Genomic DNA, 17,516 nt, shown 5'->3' on the forward strand with positions numbered 1-17,516 from the left:
TTCCCCACCAACCCCAGACTTGGGACGTTCCACCTCCTGGAGGAGGAGAGCAAAGGCTGTGGCACACGGAGCAGTCTGGGGATCTGGACAGAATGTAAGATGGGGCAGGGAGGCCAGGCCAAAAGAGGCCAGAAGTCAGAGAGCAGGGACAGGGCTGGTGCCTAAATAGGGGCGGGGGCTAGGAGGCAGGAATTTGAGGGCAAGAGCTGGGTTGGGCAGCTCACCTTGGGCATATCCTTGCCACTGCCTTCTCTGAGAGGGTCAGAGGCAGGGGCTGAAGGGTAGGTAGGGGGTTCCTCAGGCCTGGGTTCAGCCTGCAGCCGCTGGCGAAGCTCGGCCAGCCGTCCCAACAGAGCAGTCACATCCTCAGAGGCCAAAGCCTGCCTGGCACGGCCTTGCCAGCTGATGGCCCTCTCTGTGAGACACTGCAGGGCCTCGCCCTCAGGCAGCCGCACAGGCAGTCTCTGCAGGGCTACCAGCAGTGCCAGGATGGTCTCCAGGCGGGGGCGCCGTGAGCGCATGCACAGCGGACACAAGAATTTGGTGTCCCACTCCCACCAGGCCAGCAGCGGGGACGAGGTGGGACTTGGCCTTGGGGAGCTGAGGAGGCGGGGTACCGACACACATCGCCCATGGAACCAGTCCTGACACAGGTCACACTGCAGAGCTCCCACCCCGGCCGGCACCTGCCCACACACACAGACGGAGGTTGCAGAGGAAGCTGTGGTCGATGATGCCAGTGGACTGGGCTTGGCGGAGTTGGTGCGACGCAGCTGCAGGATACCCTCCTTCTCCTTCTGTTCCCCCTCCTTGAAGGCCACGATCTGGCAGGCCCAGGACAGCGGGAGAGGAGGTCAGCAGCCCAGCCCTTCCCTTCTCTGACGCCATTAACACCCTACTCCCAAACCAGGAGAAGTGAGGCCCCAGGAGCAAGCGGTCTGGCCATGGTCGCCCCATTCAGACACCTATCACCACCAGGCTCTTCTCCCAAACAGGGCCCCAGCTCCTTACCACAGAGCCTGGGTCCCTGAGGTCCTGTGCAGACAGTCCCAGCAGCTCCGTGTCAGATTTGTACAACCCCAGCTCCTTCTCCATCCACCGGCTGCGCTTGGTGCTGTCTGAGCCGGCGTCTGCACACGGGCAGAGCACCTAAGGCAGGCATACAGAGCAGGGATGACTAGGCTTCTCCTACCTCCCACTGCCAGGGCTTCCAAACCCCCACATCGTCACATGAGCCATCTCCCAACAGCCGGGCCAGAGGCAGGAGATGGTGCGGGTCAGGGTCCGGGCCTTACCTCCAGCAGCGTGTAGCAGGAATTCCTCTTGAGGAAGGTCTTGGATGCCTTCTCCCTCCAGGAGTGTGCCGTCAGTACCTGCAGCTCTAGCTGTCTCAGCTCCTCCAAGCCCACAGGTAGGTCCCGGCCCACGGCCACCAGGCCCTCTAAGTCATCCAAGCAGGGGTAGTGGTCACCATTCTGGGACAGGGACAAGAGAAAGCTCCAGTCAACTTGCCAACATCTACTGATGGTACTACTCTGCCCAGCCCTGAGCTGGGAGGAGGAATTGAACTGGTAGTCTTCGGGTAGAACAAACCAGGGATCATCCCACGGGAAGCACTCCTGTAGCTCCTACATCCACTGGCTTGTCCCCTGATACCAGTCAGTGCCAGTGACTATCAGACTAATCATCCTCTTGTGGCCTGCCTCTCCCACCCTCCCTGCCCCTACCATTCTCACCCTTTCTACAACCTCTCTGCCCTCAGGCTGGCCCTGCAATCCCTCTTCATGCTGCTCACCACACCAAGACCATTTTGCCTCCACTCCATGTACCGCGCTCACTTCTCTAGCCCACCCAACCCAGCGCAACCCAGTGTATGCCAGCTCTCCTGGCTGGACTGAAGGCCTGGGGTGGAGGTTCAGGGGGCAACAGGGTCCTCACTTGGATCTCATCCACATCAGCAATCCAGGCCCGGGCCTTAGCAAGAGCCTCCTTGAGAGCCTGGATGTTGGGCAGGTGAACAGGGATGTTTTCTGCTTCATGGATTATGGCCTCGAGTGTGGCTGGTGGATGCTTCTGCCTGAAGGTAGGGAAAAAAGAGGCCTCACTGTAGGGTGATCTGCTTGACCGTCAGATATATCGGCATGGGACCCTGGAGCTGCCATGTGGGCCTACCTGCTAGTACTCTGCCTACAGGGGGCTGCTGGTCCCTGTTTGCTCCAGACCGCATGCACCCACCCGACTTCTGCCACAGCCTTCATGCCTCTGCTTGGCCCACCAGTCTGTCATCCTGTTCACACTGCCTACACAACTGGAAAGATTAATCTGGCACTCCAGTTCGTCAGACTGCCCTGTGTGTGGCTTCTTTCTATGGATATCCATCCACCTGCCTGTTAGTACTTGTGCTCGCACATGCGTGCCCACGTCAGCCCGTGGAGCTGGTGCCACTATACGTCTCTGTATCTGTCCATCTCTGCTTCCCCATTAGCCTATCTCTGCCTCTATGTGTATATGGAGTTTTAAAAGATAAGCTAGGGAAGAAAAAAGGGGAAGAAAGTCAATACACCAGTGACAGAGTCTGGTACCCAAGGCCACCCATGGGAATCATTTCTGGCTTCTCCACTAAACTTTGACGGTTAGGGTAGAGCAGGGAGGGGAGGAGGCTGGACCTACCTGGCCTCCAGGCAGAGGTGGGCTTTCTCCTCCCAGCGTTCAGCAATGGTCAGCAGCTCCTGCAGCTCAGCCCGGGCTTTGTCCACAGCAGGGCTAGGGGCTACGCTAGCACCCGCAACCAAAAGTCCCCGCATGACAGCCAGGGTGCCCCTCCGGGCTGAGGGGGCCAGCGTGCGCTTCACCTCATCCAGCCATCGTGCCTGTTCCACCTGCCGCTGGAGCTGCTGGGCCTCGGGCACCTCCACCCCTAGCAGCTGCCCCCTCTCCAACAGGGACTGCAGTAGCCCTGGACTGGAGGGCAGCGAGGCCAGGGCCTCACGGGCCTCAGCCTGGTAGGCCTCCACCTGTTCCAGAATACCCTACCGGGACACAGATGAAGAAGAAACTCCTCAGCTGGGCACACTTTGAGGTGCCACGGCCAAATACCTTTGCCCCACCTACCTTCTTACCCTCCAGTATTTGGGAAAAGCACCTAACAGGGGCTGCACTCTCTTCCTGTCCCACACCCTAAGACAACAGTTCCTAATACTCACTACCTGGTAGAATGCTCTGAGGAATTTATTAAAATGCAGACGCCTGGGCCCCACCCATAGAGATTCTTAATAGGGTTTGGTCAAGAGTCTGTGCTTTGCGAAAGTCCCCAGAGGATTCTGATGTTTAGCACCAGGAGACCCTTGGCCCAGAACACACTTGCTACACTTGGCCTTCTCACAAACCCCTATGCTCACGCTGGTGTCACTGCCTTCTTCATCCCACCTCTCCTCTACCTCCCTGAACTTGACTCAGCTTTCTAGGCCCACAAACATCCTTGGTCCTTTATCCTCTTCCACTTCCGCCAGGACACATTCCCTTGACTCCATATCCTGTACTTACCCCTTGCCACCTGGCCCTGAAACCCCCTTTGCCTCCTATATCCTGTTATTCTCATAAGTGCATCCTATCTTGCCCAAACACTTGATGCTTTTGAAGGAAGCCAAGAGTAGCCTGCTGCTCGGGTCTCCCAATCCCCCTGAATCCTTATCAGCACTCTGAGTGCACTCCTCCTCACCTTGACATCCCCAATCTGGTGCATGGCACAAGGAAGGTTGTTCATCTGGTCCAGAAATGCCCGGAGCTCAGCCAGGGTCATCTGTAGACCAGCCACCCTGTGGGGGCTATGGAGTTTCACATGTGGGATTTCAGGTCCAAACCCAGTCCCCTCCCTCCATCTCTGCACTCAGACCCAATGCCTTTTCTCACGCTTGCCCACCTGGATCTCTCGCACTTCAGTGCCCCCAACTAGCCAGATCAGAGGGAGGAGGGTTTTAAGATATAAGCACATTCATATGATGAGAGCAAAGAATTGGAAGGGGGGAATATAGGATATGTTGGGTGGGGGGGGGAAGCCGAGAAACTAAATGATAGTAACAAAGGCTGAACTTTTTAGCTCATCCTCTACTGCGAATTCTCTGATCAGGTTTATTCTTCTGTGTCCTTTCCTTGTCCCTAAACCTTCCACAACTCCTCTCTGGCCACAAAATCCCTCAGCCTGTCTGACATCTCCAGGTACTGATAAAAAGGACCATTTCTAGCTTTCTTAGCACTGAGGCACTCTTCTCCACCCTAGTTGCCTGATCTCCCTGCCCTCCCAACACCTCTTAGGCCACCTTGTGCTGTAGTGCTTGTCAGCTTCCTGCTGTCATCTGCCCAGTGGCATTCAGAGCCCACTCCTTCTAGGTGCTGGCTCCTCAGCAGGCTACCTGAACCCCACACGTCCCATTGTCATACCCGGCTTCCTGGCCGCTGACTAGTCCCAGAGCCCGGGACACGCAGGCCTCTGCCTCACTCAGGCAGTTCTTCAGTTGCTGCAGCAGCTCACTGTTAGGAAACCTCCGTTCACGGGCCTCAGACTCTAGTGCCCTCAGCTCTTCAAGGCCTGGAGAGAGAATGAGAGCAGCAAGGAGTAGGCAGTATTGAGTAAAGGCAGAGAAGGGGGTGGGGAGGTACAGAAGAAAAGGGAAGAGAACTTGCCTGTGGAGTCCCTCCGTCCCCCCATCACTCACTGCGCTTCCGCCCATCCTCCACCTCCAGGGCCACTCGAACTTTGTTGGCCCAGGTGTCAAAGGACTCGGCCCGAACCTTCAGTTTATGCAGCATAGCAGGGAGCTCATCCAAGGTGTATCGATACCTGGACGAAGACAGCAGGGAAGCACATCTGGCCCAGCTCTGTATCCCCCTCCTCAGCCCACTTCCTTCACAATAGGTCCTTGGCTCACCGCAGGTACTGCCGGCTACTGGAGCACTTGCAGAGGTCATTGATGTGGGAAAGGCAGACAAGGCCGTCCGGGCAGTCGTAGCAGGCCAGAGCTGACAGGAAGCATGTGGTCTTGCACTTGATGCATTGGCGCTCGTCATCTGGGAGTAGCTCGAAAGCCTCTCGCTCAGCTTCCGTGATGCCCTGGGGGCAATTCAACCCACACACGTCATACAGAACCAGAACAGAGTTGCAGAAATGCCCCCATCGCTGCCACAACCGAGCCTCAACCTAGACTCCACAATCTGTGCTAAGAGCTGTGGAGAGCAAACTCCTAGAACATACTGCCTCTGTGAAGTTCAAACTCTCAAAACTGGAGGAATCAGATGAACCAGGGCAAGATCAGTGAGGGCTGAGAGGAAGAAAAATTGGGTAGGATTCAGATCAGCAGAGAGGGCCTTTATGGGTGAAAGGAGGTGAGGTGGTGGATCAAGGCACCAGAGAGGTGGCAACGTGCGGGAGCGGCTGAGAGAAAGGCTATGTGCAAGGGAAACGATGCTGGCTTCCGGTCCCTTGGCACCCAGTGTTCCAGACACCGTGCTGGCAGCTTAACAGGCAGGACACACCGCATGCACACATATAACTCACAGAAATAAGACTCTGTGCTTGTGTCCAGTGTCTAAAGATACAATTTTTTTTTTCAACAACATGGTTTCCAAACCTGTGCCAATGACTTCATCTGTCACTCAGATGAAGAAAAAGCCATCTGTTCCAAAAATTGACGAAAACCCAGCTAGGCTGAAGTAACCGAAAGACAACACAATGCTGTACCTTATGGGCAATTTTAGGGATTTCTAAAGGGAAATTTGGACTAACAGTTTTTGTTCTATATTGACTCTAACATCTAACCTCTGCATAAAATATGAGTCCATTGTATGTTACAAATCTCGCTCTGCCTCTTATTAGTTGTGTGATGTTGAGTAAATTACTTAAATCTCTCTGGATTTCTGTTTCGTAGTCTTAGAAGTTGGAGATAATGGCACCATCCTCACTGTACTGTTACGAAGATTAACAAAGGTGCAGTGACTAAGACTTAGAAAAGTATCTTAACGCTTAGAAGAAGTGGAACCACAAAATATCCCTAACAGCCAAAACAATCTTGAGAAAGAACAAAACTGGACGCATCATACTTCCTGACTTTGAACTATACTACAAAGCTATAATAATTAAAACAGTATGGTACTTGCATAAAAATAGACACACAAATGGAACAGAAGCCCCGAAATAAACCCCAAAATAAATAAAGCCAATTAACATTTGATAAGAGAGCCAAGAATACTCAATAGTGAAAGGACAGTCTCTTCAATAAATGACAGTGGGAAAACTGAGCAAACACATACAGATGAATTTGGACCCTTCTGCCACTCGTGAAAATTAACTTGAAATTGATTAAAGACTTAAATGTAATGCCTAAAACCGTAAAATTCCTAAAAGAGAACATAGTGATAAAGTTCCTTGACATTGGTCCTGGCAATAACTTCTTAGATAGGACACCTAAGCACAAGCAAGAAAAGCAAAAATACGTAAGTGGGACTACTATAACAGCATCTGCACAGCAGAAGAAATCATCAACAAAATGAAAAGGCAACCTATGTAATGGGAGAAAGTATTTGTAAATCATCTGTTTGATAAAGGATTAATATCCAAAACATATAAGGAACTCATCCAACTCAATAGCAAAAAAAACCCCCACAAACAATGTGATTTAAAAAAACATGGGCAGTGGGGCGCCTGGGTGGCTCTGTCGGTTAAGCGTCTGACTCGGCTCAGGTCATGATCTCATAGTTCGTGAGTTTGAGCCCCGTGTCGGGCTCTGTGCTGACAGCTCAGAGTCTGGAGCCTGCTTCACATTCTGTGTCTCCCTCTCTCTCTGCCCCTTCCCTGCTCATGCTCTGTCCCTCTCTGTCTCAAAAATAAATAAACAAAAAAAAAAAAAAAAAAAAAAAAAAAATTGAAAAAAAAAAAAAAAAAAAAAAAACCATGGGCAGAGAACCTGAACAGATACTTTTCCAAAGAGATACAAATGGCCAAGAGGTACATGAATATATGCTCAACAGGACTACCATCAGGGAAGTACAAATCAAAACCACAATGTGATATCACCTTACACCTGTCAGAATGGCTATTACCAAAAGAGATAAGTGTTGGCATGGATGTGGAAAAAAGGGAACCTTGCACACTGTTAGTGGGAATGTAAACTGACTCAGCTACTTGGAAAATAGTACGGAGGTTCTTCAAAAAATTAAAAATAGAACTACCCTATGATCTAGCAATCTCAATCCTGGAAATATACCCAAAGGAAATAAGAATCTCAAAGAGATATCTGCACTCCCATGATCACTGCAGCATTATTCACAACAGCCAAGCTATGGAAACAACCTAAGAGTTCATCAGTGGCCGAAAAGATCAGAAAGATGTGATATATACATACAACGTAATATTATCCAGCCATGAGAAAGAAGGAAATCCTGGCATTTGTAAGACATGGATGAGCCTGGTGAACATTATACTAAGTCAAGTATGTCAGACAAAGAAAAAAACAAATACTATAGGATATCACTTATGTGTGGAATCTAAAAAAGCCAAATTCATAGACACAGAGTAGAATAGTGGTTTCCAAGTGCTGGGGAGTAGGGGAAATGGGGAGATATTGGTCGAGGACACACACTTCCTGTACCATGTACAGCATGGTAACCGTAGAAAAGAAAAAAAAAAAGAGTAAGTGCTCAAGAAATATTTACTATTATTAACCTTAATTTTCAGATTAAGGATACCTATTCTCACAGGCCTATCCCATTTTACTGAGGAGGAAACTATGTCTCAGAGAGTCTGTAACCTGCCCAAAGTAAGAATCTGATGACAGTCTATTTTGACTATAAAGCCAGAGAATGCTCTAAGGATGAAGCTCCTAGGTATTTTTGGATCATAGGCTCCTCTGAGAATTGGATACAAGGTACGAGCCCTCTCCCCATAAAAGTGCTCAAATACACACACATAGTCTTTTACAGATTTTTAAGACTAGGGGGTCGAGAACCTTTCTCTACAGTAAGGACCAAGTATAACGAATTCTCAGGGTCAGGATGAGAACACCTTGTCTTCCCACCTTGCTGTGGCTCCTTCTTGTAGTCTGGTACAACCTCAGGGTCATCATTTAATAACTGCACTGAACAGAGAAAGAGAATGATGCCTGGAAAAGCCCAGGGGCTTACCAACTAACACCACAGACTTCCAACATCACCACAGCTGCAATTCTCCTTACAGCCCATGCTCATAGGAAATTATAAATGAGCTTTAAAATAAGAAAGGATTACCCTAAATGGGCAGCAAGGGATCCCTCAGGACCAGCATTCCCTTGTAATATTATGTAGGACTCTAAGTCAATTCCCTAGTTGGGCAAGTGTGGAGCTTTAAGAAGGCAGCTGAGCTACAAGAGTAGCAGTCCCACTGGTCTACAAACACAGCTGACCACAGGCTTACGAGAAATCTACTAAAGGAGGACCGCCTTTGTATTTGGTAGTATCACCCTAGTTTGGGCTACTGAACCATCTGAATGCAATAAAATGTCATTTGCTAAAAAATGTTCCATATTTCAATCATTTCCTTCATGTGTTACTATTACCAACAACAGCAGCTGCTACGTTGCAAGCATAATAATAGATACTTTGACATAAATAAATGACCTTACTAAAGCTTTACAACTCCCTTGCAAATGTGGTATTTAGTCCCATTTTCCAGAGTAGGGAAGTGAGACTATGAGAGGTTATGCAACCTGAACAGGTCACCCAGCTAATCAGCAGTGGGGGTTTCATATACCAGGCTGTCCGGTCGGGTTATTTAAATAATGACAAACAGCGATAACACCAGGACGTGTTGCGGGTCAGTTACTTAACAAACATAATCTTTAATCTACTCAACTATCCAAAAAGATAAACGTTATAATCCCCATTTTTCAGAGATGGATACTGACACTCTGCAAGTAAATTAACTTGCTCACAGCTGTTGATAAATGGCAGAGCAGAGAACGGAAAGGGATTTCTAATCCAGATGCATCTAGTTCTTTTTACTACACTCCAAGACTAAAGGCTACATCTACTTCTTTCTTCCCCCACTTCTGCCGGGCTAGGGTGCCTGATTCAGGGCACTCTCACCTCCACCCTACCTTTTCAAGCAGGGCCTTTCGTAGACGCCGTTCCTCCTGCACCATGATGAACATCTCCTTATGCACAGCTGCGGCCAGATTCAGGTCCAGCTTCTCTGGGCAGGCAGCCATCTTACAGATGAGCTCCTCATGGGAGAAGACGCAGTATCTTCGGAGCCGGCGGTAGTGCTCAATGCATTGGCGCCCAGCTGGCAACTGTGGACAGATTCACCGTTGAGTGTGGCCAAGTCTGAAGGCCATGGTGCCTCAGCTTCCCCACATCCCTCCTGCTTCTCCCTGCCAACCCACCACACTCCACTCACCCAGTCAGCAGTGCAAAAGTTGACAGCCTCCGCAAAGTTGTAGCCTTGGTTGAAGCCACTGTGGTAAGCACGAGGGAAGGTAATGACAAATTCTCCTGCACACTGGTTTGTACGGACAACCTGAAGAAGAAAAAGGCCAGGAAACCTGATTTAAGTGCAGGGTTCTTAAGGAGACAAAGGAGAGCCTGAGGAAACAGTGTGACAACAGAGTTCCAGATCCAATTCCAAAAGGACCGACCACTGGCCTCTGCTCTCAAAGTTGTGACTTATGTTGGCAGCCAACAGGAAGATCGGAGTCAAAAGTAGGAAATGTACGTACCAAAGTATTTCAACTTTCCTAGTAATTTTTATAAAAATTTAAAATCTCACTTTTCATTAAGCTGGCTAAGCCTTTTTCATTAATAATTATTTTTATCAGTCATATATGCAGTTCCCAGAGCCATGGGATTTGTTTTAAAGATTTGTTTAAAAATCAAGATTTGTTTTAAAAATCAAAATTTAAAAATACAAGATTTGTTTTAAAATCAGCAGGCCCTGGGGTGCCTGGGTGGCTCAGTTGGTTAAGCATCTGACTCTTGATTTCAGTTCAGGTCACAATCTCGTGGTTTGTGGGTTCGAGCCCCGCATCGAGCTCTGTGCAGACAGTGCAGAGCCTGCTTGGGATTCTCTGTCTCTGCCCCCCCACCTCGCCTCTTCTATTGGTGAAAGCCAATCACTTTCACCTCTTCTATTTTGGCATTCTCTTTAACAACCCTAAATAACATGCCTCTCGACTATACTGAAAATAGCCACCTATTATTTCTCAGTTTGCTTAGTTTCCCGTGCATGTATTAGTAATTCAATCCCAACCTTTTAGACAAGTGTCCAACCCTCTTCTCACCTATCAGTTTTCATCCGTTTCACCTTTCACCTTTCTTGCCTATCAGTTTTCTGTTGCAGAGCCTTATGATCTGTTCCAACCTGAACCAGCTACACTATACTCCCTGGACTGTCACTCTGCCATGATGATCTCCTGTTTCCTAGATCCCAGGTCTTCCTCTTTCTTGGTGTATTCTTTTTTTTTTTTTTTTTAACGTTTATTTATTTTTGGGAGAGAGACAGAGCATGAACAGGGGAGGGGCAGAGAGAGAGGGAGACACAGAATCGGAAGCAGGCTCCAGGCTCTGAGCCATCAGCCCAGAGCCCGACGCGGGGCTCGAACTCACGGACCGCGAGATCGTGACCTGAGCTGAAGTCGGATGCTTAACCGACTGAGCCACCCAGGCGCCCCTCTTGGTGTATTCTTTTGCTGTACTTGAGCACATCCTCCAATAGCTGCCTAGGAAACAGTGGGAACAACTTTTTTTTTGAAAATGTTTCTAGTCTACTCTCATACTGCATAATTTGACCATATAGAATTCTAAATTGAAAACCATTTCTAAGGCATGGCTCTAGTCTTCTAGATTCTAGTGATGCTTTTGAAAAGTCTGAAGCCATCCTGATTTCTAGTGCTCTGAATTAAACCTCTTTTCTGAGAGAGCTTGTAGGATTTTTTCTGGTCCAAGTGTTTGATATAAAAATTTTACCAGATATACTTGGTGTAGATCTATTTTCATTCATGTACTGGGTAGGCCCTTCAATTCTGAAAGCTTGGGTCTTTTAGTTCAGGAAAATTTTCTTGAATGATTTCATTAATGATTTGTTTTCATCTCTGCTCTTTTCAGAACTCATTATTTGAATATAGAACCTTCTGAACAAATTCTCTACCTTTTCTCAACTTTCGTTACCATTTCCCATCTTTACTGTTTATTCTATTTTCTGAGACTTCCTTAACTATTTATCCTCTAAACCTTTTTCTTCCACTTTTGCTATCACAATTTTAATTTCCAAGAGCTCTTTTTTGTTCTCAGGATGTTCTTTTTAGAGTATCCTGTTCTTATTTCAGTTTGCAATATATGCTCATCTCTGAAGATCTTAGTGAGATTTCCTTCCCTTTTCAAGTTCTTTTAATGTTTATTTTTCAGAGAGAGTGAGCAAGTGAGCACATAAGCAGGAGAGGGTCAGGGACAGAGGGAGACAGAATCTGAAACAGGCTCCAGGCTCTGAGCTGTCAGCACAGAGCCCGATGTAGGGCTTGAATCCATTAACCATGAGATCATGACCTGAGCTGAAGATGGATGCTCAACCGAATGAGCCACCTAGCACCCCATCTCTTTTCTTTTTGAAGTTTACTTCTCTCCCTGCCTAACCTCTGTTTATACAGGTTGCTTTTTTGTGGTTGTTTGGTTCTGTTTTCTAGAGTTTCCTCAGTTGTCTGTTAATCTGTGGCTGTCTACTTTTTTAAGAGTAAAAAATGGAAAAGCTGAATGGAAGTTCTGAGTATATAGATGAAGTCTGTCAACTGTTGCTGTAGGGTGATGTGGCTGAGCCATTTAGTTTGGGAAACTGTAGGTCTTTCTTTTCGTCACTCAAGATTCTCCAGGGAAAACTTTTTTTTTTTTTTTTTGCCTGAAAGAAAAACATCTGGCTGCTAGTTCTGAGAACCAAGTGAAGGAAGATTGGGAACCTCAGCATCCATCATTCATACAATGATGAATCCTACTATTTTCACTTTATCTCCATCCTCAACTGTACCTAGAAGACCTCAGTCCAGAGATATTTTATTTTAACCTCTTCAAAAGTAAATCTCCAGTCTTCTGTTTTAGTGAGGGAGGGTCACATTTCCAGCTGCCCAGCATGGCAGGGGATCTCACAGCTTCTTATAGACGTGAATGAATCCTTATTTTCACCCCATTCTTCTTTCCTCCCAGAATTTCTGGTGCCACTGACTACTGAACCTTGGGGGGGGATTCTGAGCTATATATCAGGTTGCTTGGTTCTGAGATGTTTCAATACTGGCTTAAGTTTCAGTTTTCTTATCTGTTTTCTAGTTTCAAGAATTTTGATCTCTCTCTTTTCTCCATTTTAATAATTTTTTACCTTAAAAAAAAAAGGCCTTTGTGCCATTTTAGTGGAGTTTCAGCAAGGAATGGAAGCAGCCATGTGTTAGTTTGCCATCTTTAGGAGAAGCCTCACAAGGTTTTTTGAGATGAATATTAAGATGAATATTCAATGCTGATGAACACACAGTGAAATAGGTGCAAGGCTGGTAATGGGACCAATAACTAAAACTAAGATATTATTACTGATATATATCAAGAGCCTAAAATGTTTACACCCTTCAAAACAATCTGCTAGGATTCTAGATTAACGGGGAGAATTAACATCCTCATGACACTGAAATTTCCCATTCATTAATATATCTCCGCATTTATCCAGGTCATGCATCAGCTCCCACCTCCAATACATTTTCTTTTCAAAGATGCAACAGCATTTCTTACCTGGATTATTGTACTGGCCCCCATTACCAAGCACTAGAATTATCTTCCAAAAAATGCAAATCTGACCAGCAATACCCCTGCTGAGAACCCCTTACTTGAAACTCCATGTCCACATGACTGAAGCCACTGTTACTCTTCCCTCAAGGATCACTCCTTCTACAAATGCTTTCCTGACCCCCTCTTCCTAATGACACAGTCTGTTGTTCTTCTGAAGCATCTCTAACATTTATTCCACTTGTTTACTCACCTTTGTTGTCCACTCAACTGCACATACCTGAAGGTAGGGACTGGTTTATTTGTCTTCAAGGTGCTGGCCAGAGGCCTTGTATTGTACACACAGGGAGTTCTAGCAGTAGTACTTGCTGAATGACCTAAACCCAGCCTTGATTCTATAGATGTGAAAACTGAGTCCCAGAGAAGCTTCAAGTAGCAGAGCCAGAAATAGAACTTAATGCTCCTGACTCTTATCTCAACCTGCACCCTCACTTTGGCAATGTTACTTTACCATGTCCTATGTAGTTATTTAAAAAGGCTCTCCTCACATTCTGCAGCTGTTAAAAATGACCCAAATATCCATCAAGTGGTGAATGGATAAACAAAATGTGGTACATTCATACAATGGAATATTATTCTACCATAAATAGAAATGAGGTTCTGACACATGCTACAACATGGATGAACCTCAAAAACATTATGCTAAGTAAAAGCAGCTGGATGCAAAAGACCACATATTATTCCATTTATAAGAACTGTCTAGAAAAGGCAAATCTCTAGTGACAGAAGGCAGATTAGTGGTTGCCTGGGACTAGGGGTTGGAATGGAGAGTGACTGCAAAAGGGCATGAGGGATCTTTTTGGGGTGACAAATGTTCTAAAACTGGATTGTGGTGATGGCACAACTGTGTAAATTCACTGAACTGTGTACACTTAAAATGGGTAAATTTTAAGGTATATAAATTATACTGCAATAAAAAAAATTTGTTTAAAAAGATGGTTATAAGCAGCTCATAGTAAGAAAGCAACAGTCATTCTAGCCCAGCACTGTCCAACAGAAATATAATACCAGCCACATATGTACTTTTAAATTCTCTAGTACCACGTTAAAAAAGTAAAAAGAAACAAGTAAAATTAATAACTTCAGAGTATTCTATTTAACAGATCCACAATATCAGCATTTCAGTGTGTAAGTGGTATACAAAAATATCAGTAAGATATTTTCATACTAAGTCTTGACATCCGACACATGTTTTATACTTTCAGCACATTTCAGATTGGACTAGCCATGTTTCAAGTGCTCAGCAGCTACATGTGGCTAGTGGCTACCCAACTGGACAGTGTCGTTCTAGATCATTAAACTTAAAATGAGATTATAAAACCCATACACTGATTGTTATATCAAAATTTACATAGAAAAATAACAGATGGGAAACATAACAAAATATGGAGGAAATAGAGATGATCACTATATTTCCATTTTCTGGAAAGGGGGCAGGTTTCTTTTATAATGAAAATAAAACTTACACTATATAGCTATAAAAAGAAATGGTTTTCTTCTGCCAAAGGGGAAGGGGGGAGGGGGTGGGCTAAAGATAGATCCTGGGGGAGCTTCAGCTGGCTAAACTGCAGGCTGCCAGCATGAGAATATGAAAATCAGATGCCTTGGATTGAGGGGATACTGCCAAGTCCAAAGAGTCTGGAGATGCTGGGAACCACCTATAGGAGGGGCAGGGTGGGGGTGGGGTGAAACAGCAGCTGGCCAGAGAAGCTGGTGAGCCATGAGCAGGACAAATGCTGTGGAGCTGGAAGCAAAGAGCACATGTTTAAAAATCTGTAATAAATTTTTCTTAAAAAGAGTTAAGGATTAGTTACACACACACACGTGTGTGTGTGTGTGTGTGTGTGTGTGTGTGTGTGTGTGTGTGTGTGTGTGTATCTTGGCTGTCTAAATCTTTAAGGAGAATACTCTTCTACTCATAATTTTCCTTGGCACTGTAGGCAAGGACTAATGCTGTGCTATGTGTCAGGAAGAATGGACTGTGAGGAAGTGAGACCCAGTGTCTACTTACGAAGAGCTGAACTGGAAGGGCCCTTGATCATCTCTACCTCTCGAGTCCAGTAATTCTTAAATGGGGTGAGGCAGTGACGGAAAAGGATACCTGCCATCCCCCAACCACTCTGCCACCTCAAGTGGAAGAAGGCTGCCTGAACTGTTGTAGGATACACTTCCACTAATTCCCTAGATCCCTCAAGGCTTGGTTAAGTATCACTAAAGTAGCTAATAAAAAAATACTACAGGGTATGTAGTATATCAAAACAAGGTGAAGGCAAGAAACAATATGGGTGAGAACCACTGACCTAGTCCAAAGCTCTACTGTACAGGTGCTCGGGGATCTCAAGGAGACATTAATTCAATATGTACTGACCGCTTACCACATCCTATGCATTAGACCAAGTGGCAGGGCAGCCAAGGTGTTGGCGGGTGGGGGTGGGGGGGGGGGGGTTGAAGGGAGTGGGGAGGAGGAGTAGCACAGAATAAGACTCAAAGTACAGGTGGATGATGTACCAATTACTGACCCTACAGGACTGTTGATCAGGCTGTTTTAAGATCTACACCAGAAAACTGGCTGATGCTAATGCCTGGCTGATGCTAATGCTTGAAAGTTTCTTATAGGCAAGCCAGATTGTATACCCAGCAAAACATTTTATAGTGTGGGAGAGAAGTCCACAGAGGAGGAGGATAGGTTCAGTCTAGGACTCTGGGTTCAACTTTATTTTAAATGTTGACATTGGCACTTTTTTTTAGAGGTTACTTCTCCTCCAGCTTTACTGAGATATAGCTGATGTATAATACCCTACAAGTTTAAGGTGTACAACACGTTGACCTGATACACTTATATATTGCAAAATAATTACCACCACAGAACTTTTGACCTGTTAAATAAGTAAAAAGATCTACCCATTGCTCCCAAAAGGGCTACTATATGGAACATGTCAGAGACTGCTAGTTGCCCCCCAATATTCATTCTCACCCTCTTTCACAACAATATGAATTTCTAACTGGTACATGACCATCTGGAGTAAGAACCACATTTTCCAGTCTTCCTTGTAACTAGACATGGCCATGTGACTAAGCTGTGACTAACAGGAGATGAATGGAAATGACATGCGTCTTGCTCTGTCCTTCTGCCACTTCCCTCTCCTACTGGCTGTCATACAGACGTGAAAAGAACCATCCTGAGGTGTTGCCCTCAAACACATGGCCCAGAGCGCTCACCATCACATCATGTATCTAACTATTGCTATGTGAAGTCTCTATTAGAGTTGTTGAATAAAGATAAGAGGAATGAGAAAGAAGCACAGGTAGATTCCAGATGACCACCACCACCACAAAGGACATGGCTACACCATTCCTACCCCTTGTCCTTGTTTCCTGAGCACTCACCGGCACACCATGGGACATGAGGGTATTGGGATTCATGAGGGTGACAAGTTGGTGCAGGAGGTCAGGCTGGCTATCAAAGAGCTCAGGTGTCAGCTTCTTCATCACCTCTTCCAAATGTTCTGCTGCAAGTGAGGGTACCCCATACCAGGTCTTCGGCTCACCCCTGGCCATGTGGAAAGGGGACATATGGAGTGGTCACACACATGGTCCTCAGGGGGCCTACCCTGCCTCCCCAACTTCCCAGGGCCCCCGCTCACCAATGGAGGTAGTTAATGGAGTAACTCCAGTGATCCTCAATATGCCAGCAAAAGGCTGAAAAGACCATGCCCACATAGAGCCAGGGCACCTTCATGCCAGAAATATCTGCATTGATGTGGCATAGTACGGACTGCTCCAACACTGGCATCACATTCAGGTTCCAACCACTGGTAGCATACTCCTGTCAGGTTATTTGTGGATAGGGGATGAGGGTTATACTAAGGAACCGAGAGCTTTAGCCCAGGGAACCTTAATTTTGAGGTCATAGACCTTTTTGACACATCTAAGAAATATTATAGACATTCTCCACCTCCCACCCACCCTCCACCAAATGCATGCACACAAAATTTCAATTCACTTCGATTTTAGCAAGTTTTACAGATATACTCACCCACCAAAATACCTGCAAGTTAAAGCCCCCCGCATTGGACCAAAACGCACCCTTCTCTTGAGGTAGGCCTGGGCCCTCATTTTTTTTCCTGCACATACAGTCTCAGTCCCTGAACACTTCTTATGAATGAGCCAGGCACCCTGCCAAGTATTTCATATACCTTCTCATTTAATTCTTATTACAAATTTGTAAGGTAGGTACTATCCCCATCCTACAAAGAAGTAGCCAATCTCGTGGCTAGAGGTGCCATGCCAGATACTAGGCTGTGTTCTTTACATCTTCATTTAAATCTCACAGCAACTCTATGAGGCAGGCATAATGATCCCCACCCAAAAGAGATATTGAATGACCTGCCAAAGCTCACACCACTGACATATAATCATGAATCATCCACTTACCTCCTCCTCAGGGGTTAGGTGCCGCTTACTATCACTGACGGGGAAACCGCTACCAAATTCTTTGGAATGGATGTCAGCCCCATACTCAACAGTCACATCTTCCTCAATGCTGTTTACCAACCGCCAGAACTCCTTCTCCACGAGTTCTGTGGGCACCATCTGGGGAACAGGGGTAGCAGATGACCATGGCCCCAGTGACTCAGGAGAGCTAAGACCACCAGGCACCAACACCTACGACCCTAGCC

At 46.4% G+C, this 17,516-nt stretch overlaps 1 protein-coding gene across 15 annotated transcripts in view; it reads right to left on the reverse strand.

Annotated features, from left to right (window-relative positions):
* KDM5C (lysine demethylase 5C) overlaps positions 1-17,516 on the reverse strand; it is a 32,552-nt gene that overhangs the window by 2,701 nt on the left and 12,335 nt on the right. For 11 of the 15 annotated variants that reach the window (XM_081792686.1, XM_081792687.1, XM_081792688.1 and 8 more), the window contains 14 exons: positions 17,272-17,430; positions 16,482-16,663; positions 16,225-16,387; positions 9,425-9,544; positions 9,123-9,317; positions 4,926-5,107; positions 4,713-4,837; positions 4,438-4,585; positions 3,719-3,824; positions 2,671-3,029; positions 1,939-2,077; positions 1,296-1,475; positions 1,012-1,149; positions 225-824 (listed from right to left, as the gene is read on the reverse strand). In XM_081792686.1, the coding sequence (XP_081648812.1) occupies positions 225-824; positions 1,012-1,149; positions 1,296-1,475; positions 1,939-2,077; positions 2,671-3,029; positions 3,719-3,824; positions 4,438-4,585; positions 4,713-4,837; positions 4,926-5,107; positions 9,123-9,317; positions 9,425-9,544; positions 16,225-16,387; positions 16,482-16,663; positions 17,272-17,430 (2,796 nt within the window). The remainder of the gene's footprint in view (positions 1-224; positions 825-1,011; positions 1,150-1,295; positions 1,476-1,938; positions 2,078-2,670; positions 3,030-3,718; positions 3,825-4,437; positions 4,586-4,712; positions 4,838-4,925; positions 5,108-9,122; positions 9,318-9,424; positions 9,545-16,224; positions 16,388-16,481; positions 16,664-17,271; positions 17,431-17,516) is intronic. The other 4 variants (XM_081792689.1, XM_081792691.1, XM_081792692.1 and 1 more) reach the window with 2 other exon arrangements.

This window comes from Panthera onca, chromosome X, assembly GCF_046562875.1.
Source record: "Panthera onca isolate mPanOnc1 chromosome X, mPanOnc1 haplotype 2, whole genome shotgun sequence".
Lineage (NCBI taxonomy): Eukaryota > Metazoa > Chordata > Mammalia > Carnivora > Felidae > Panthera > Panthera onca.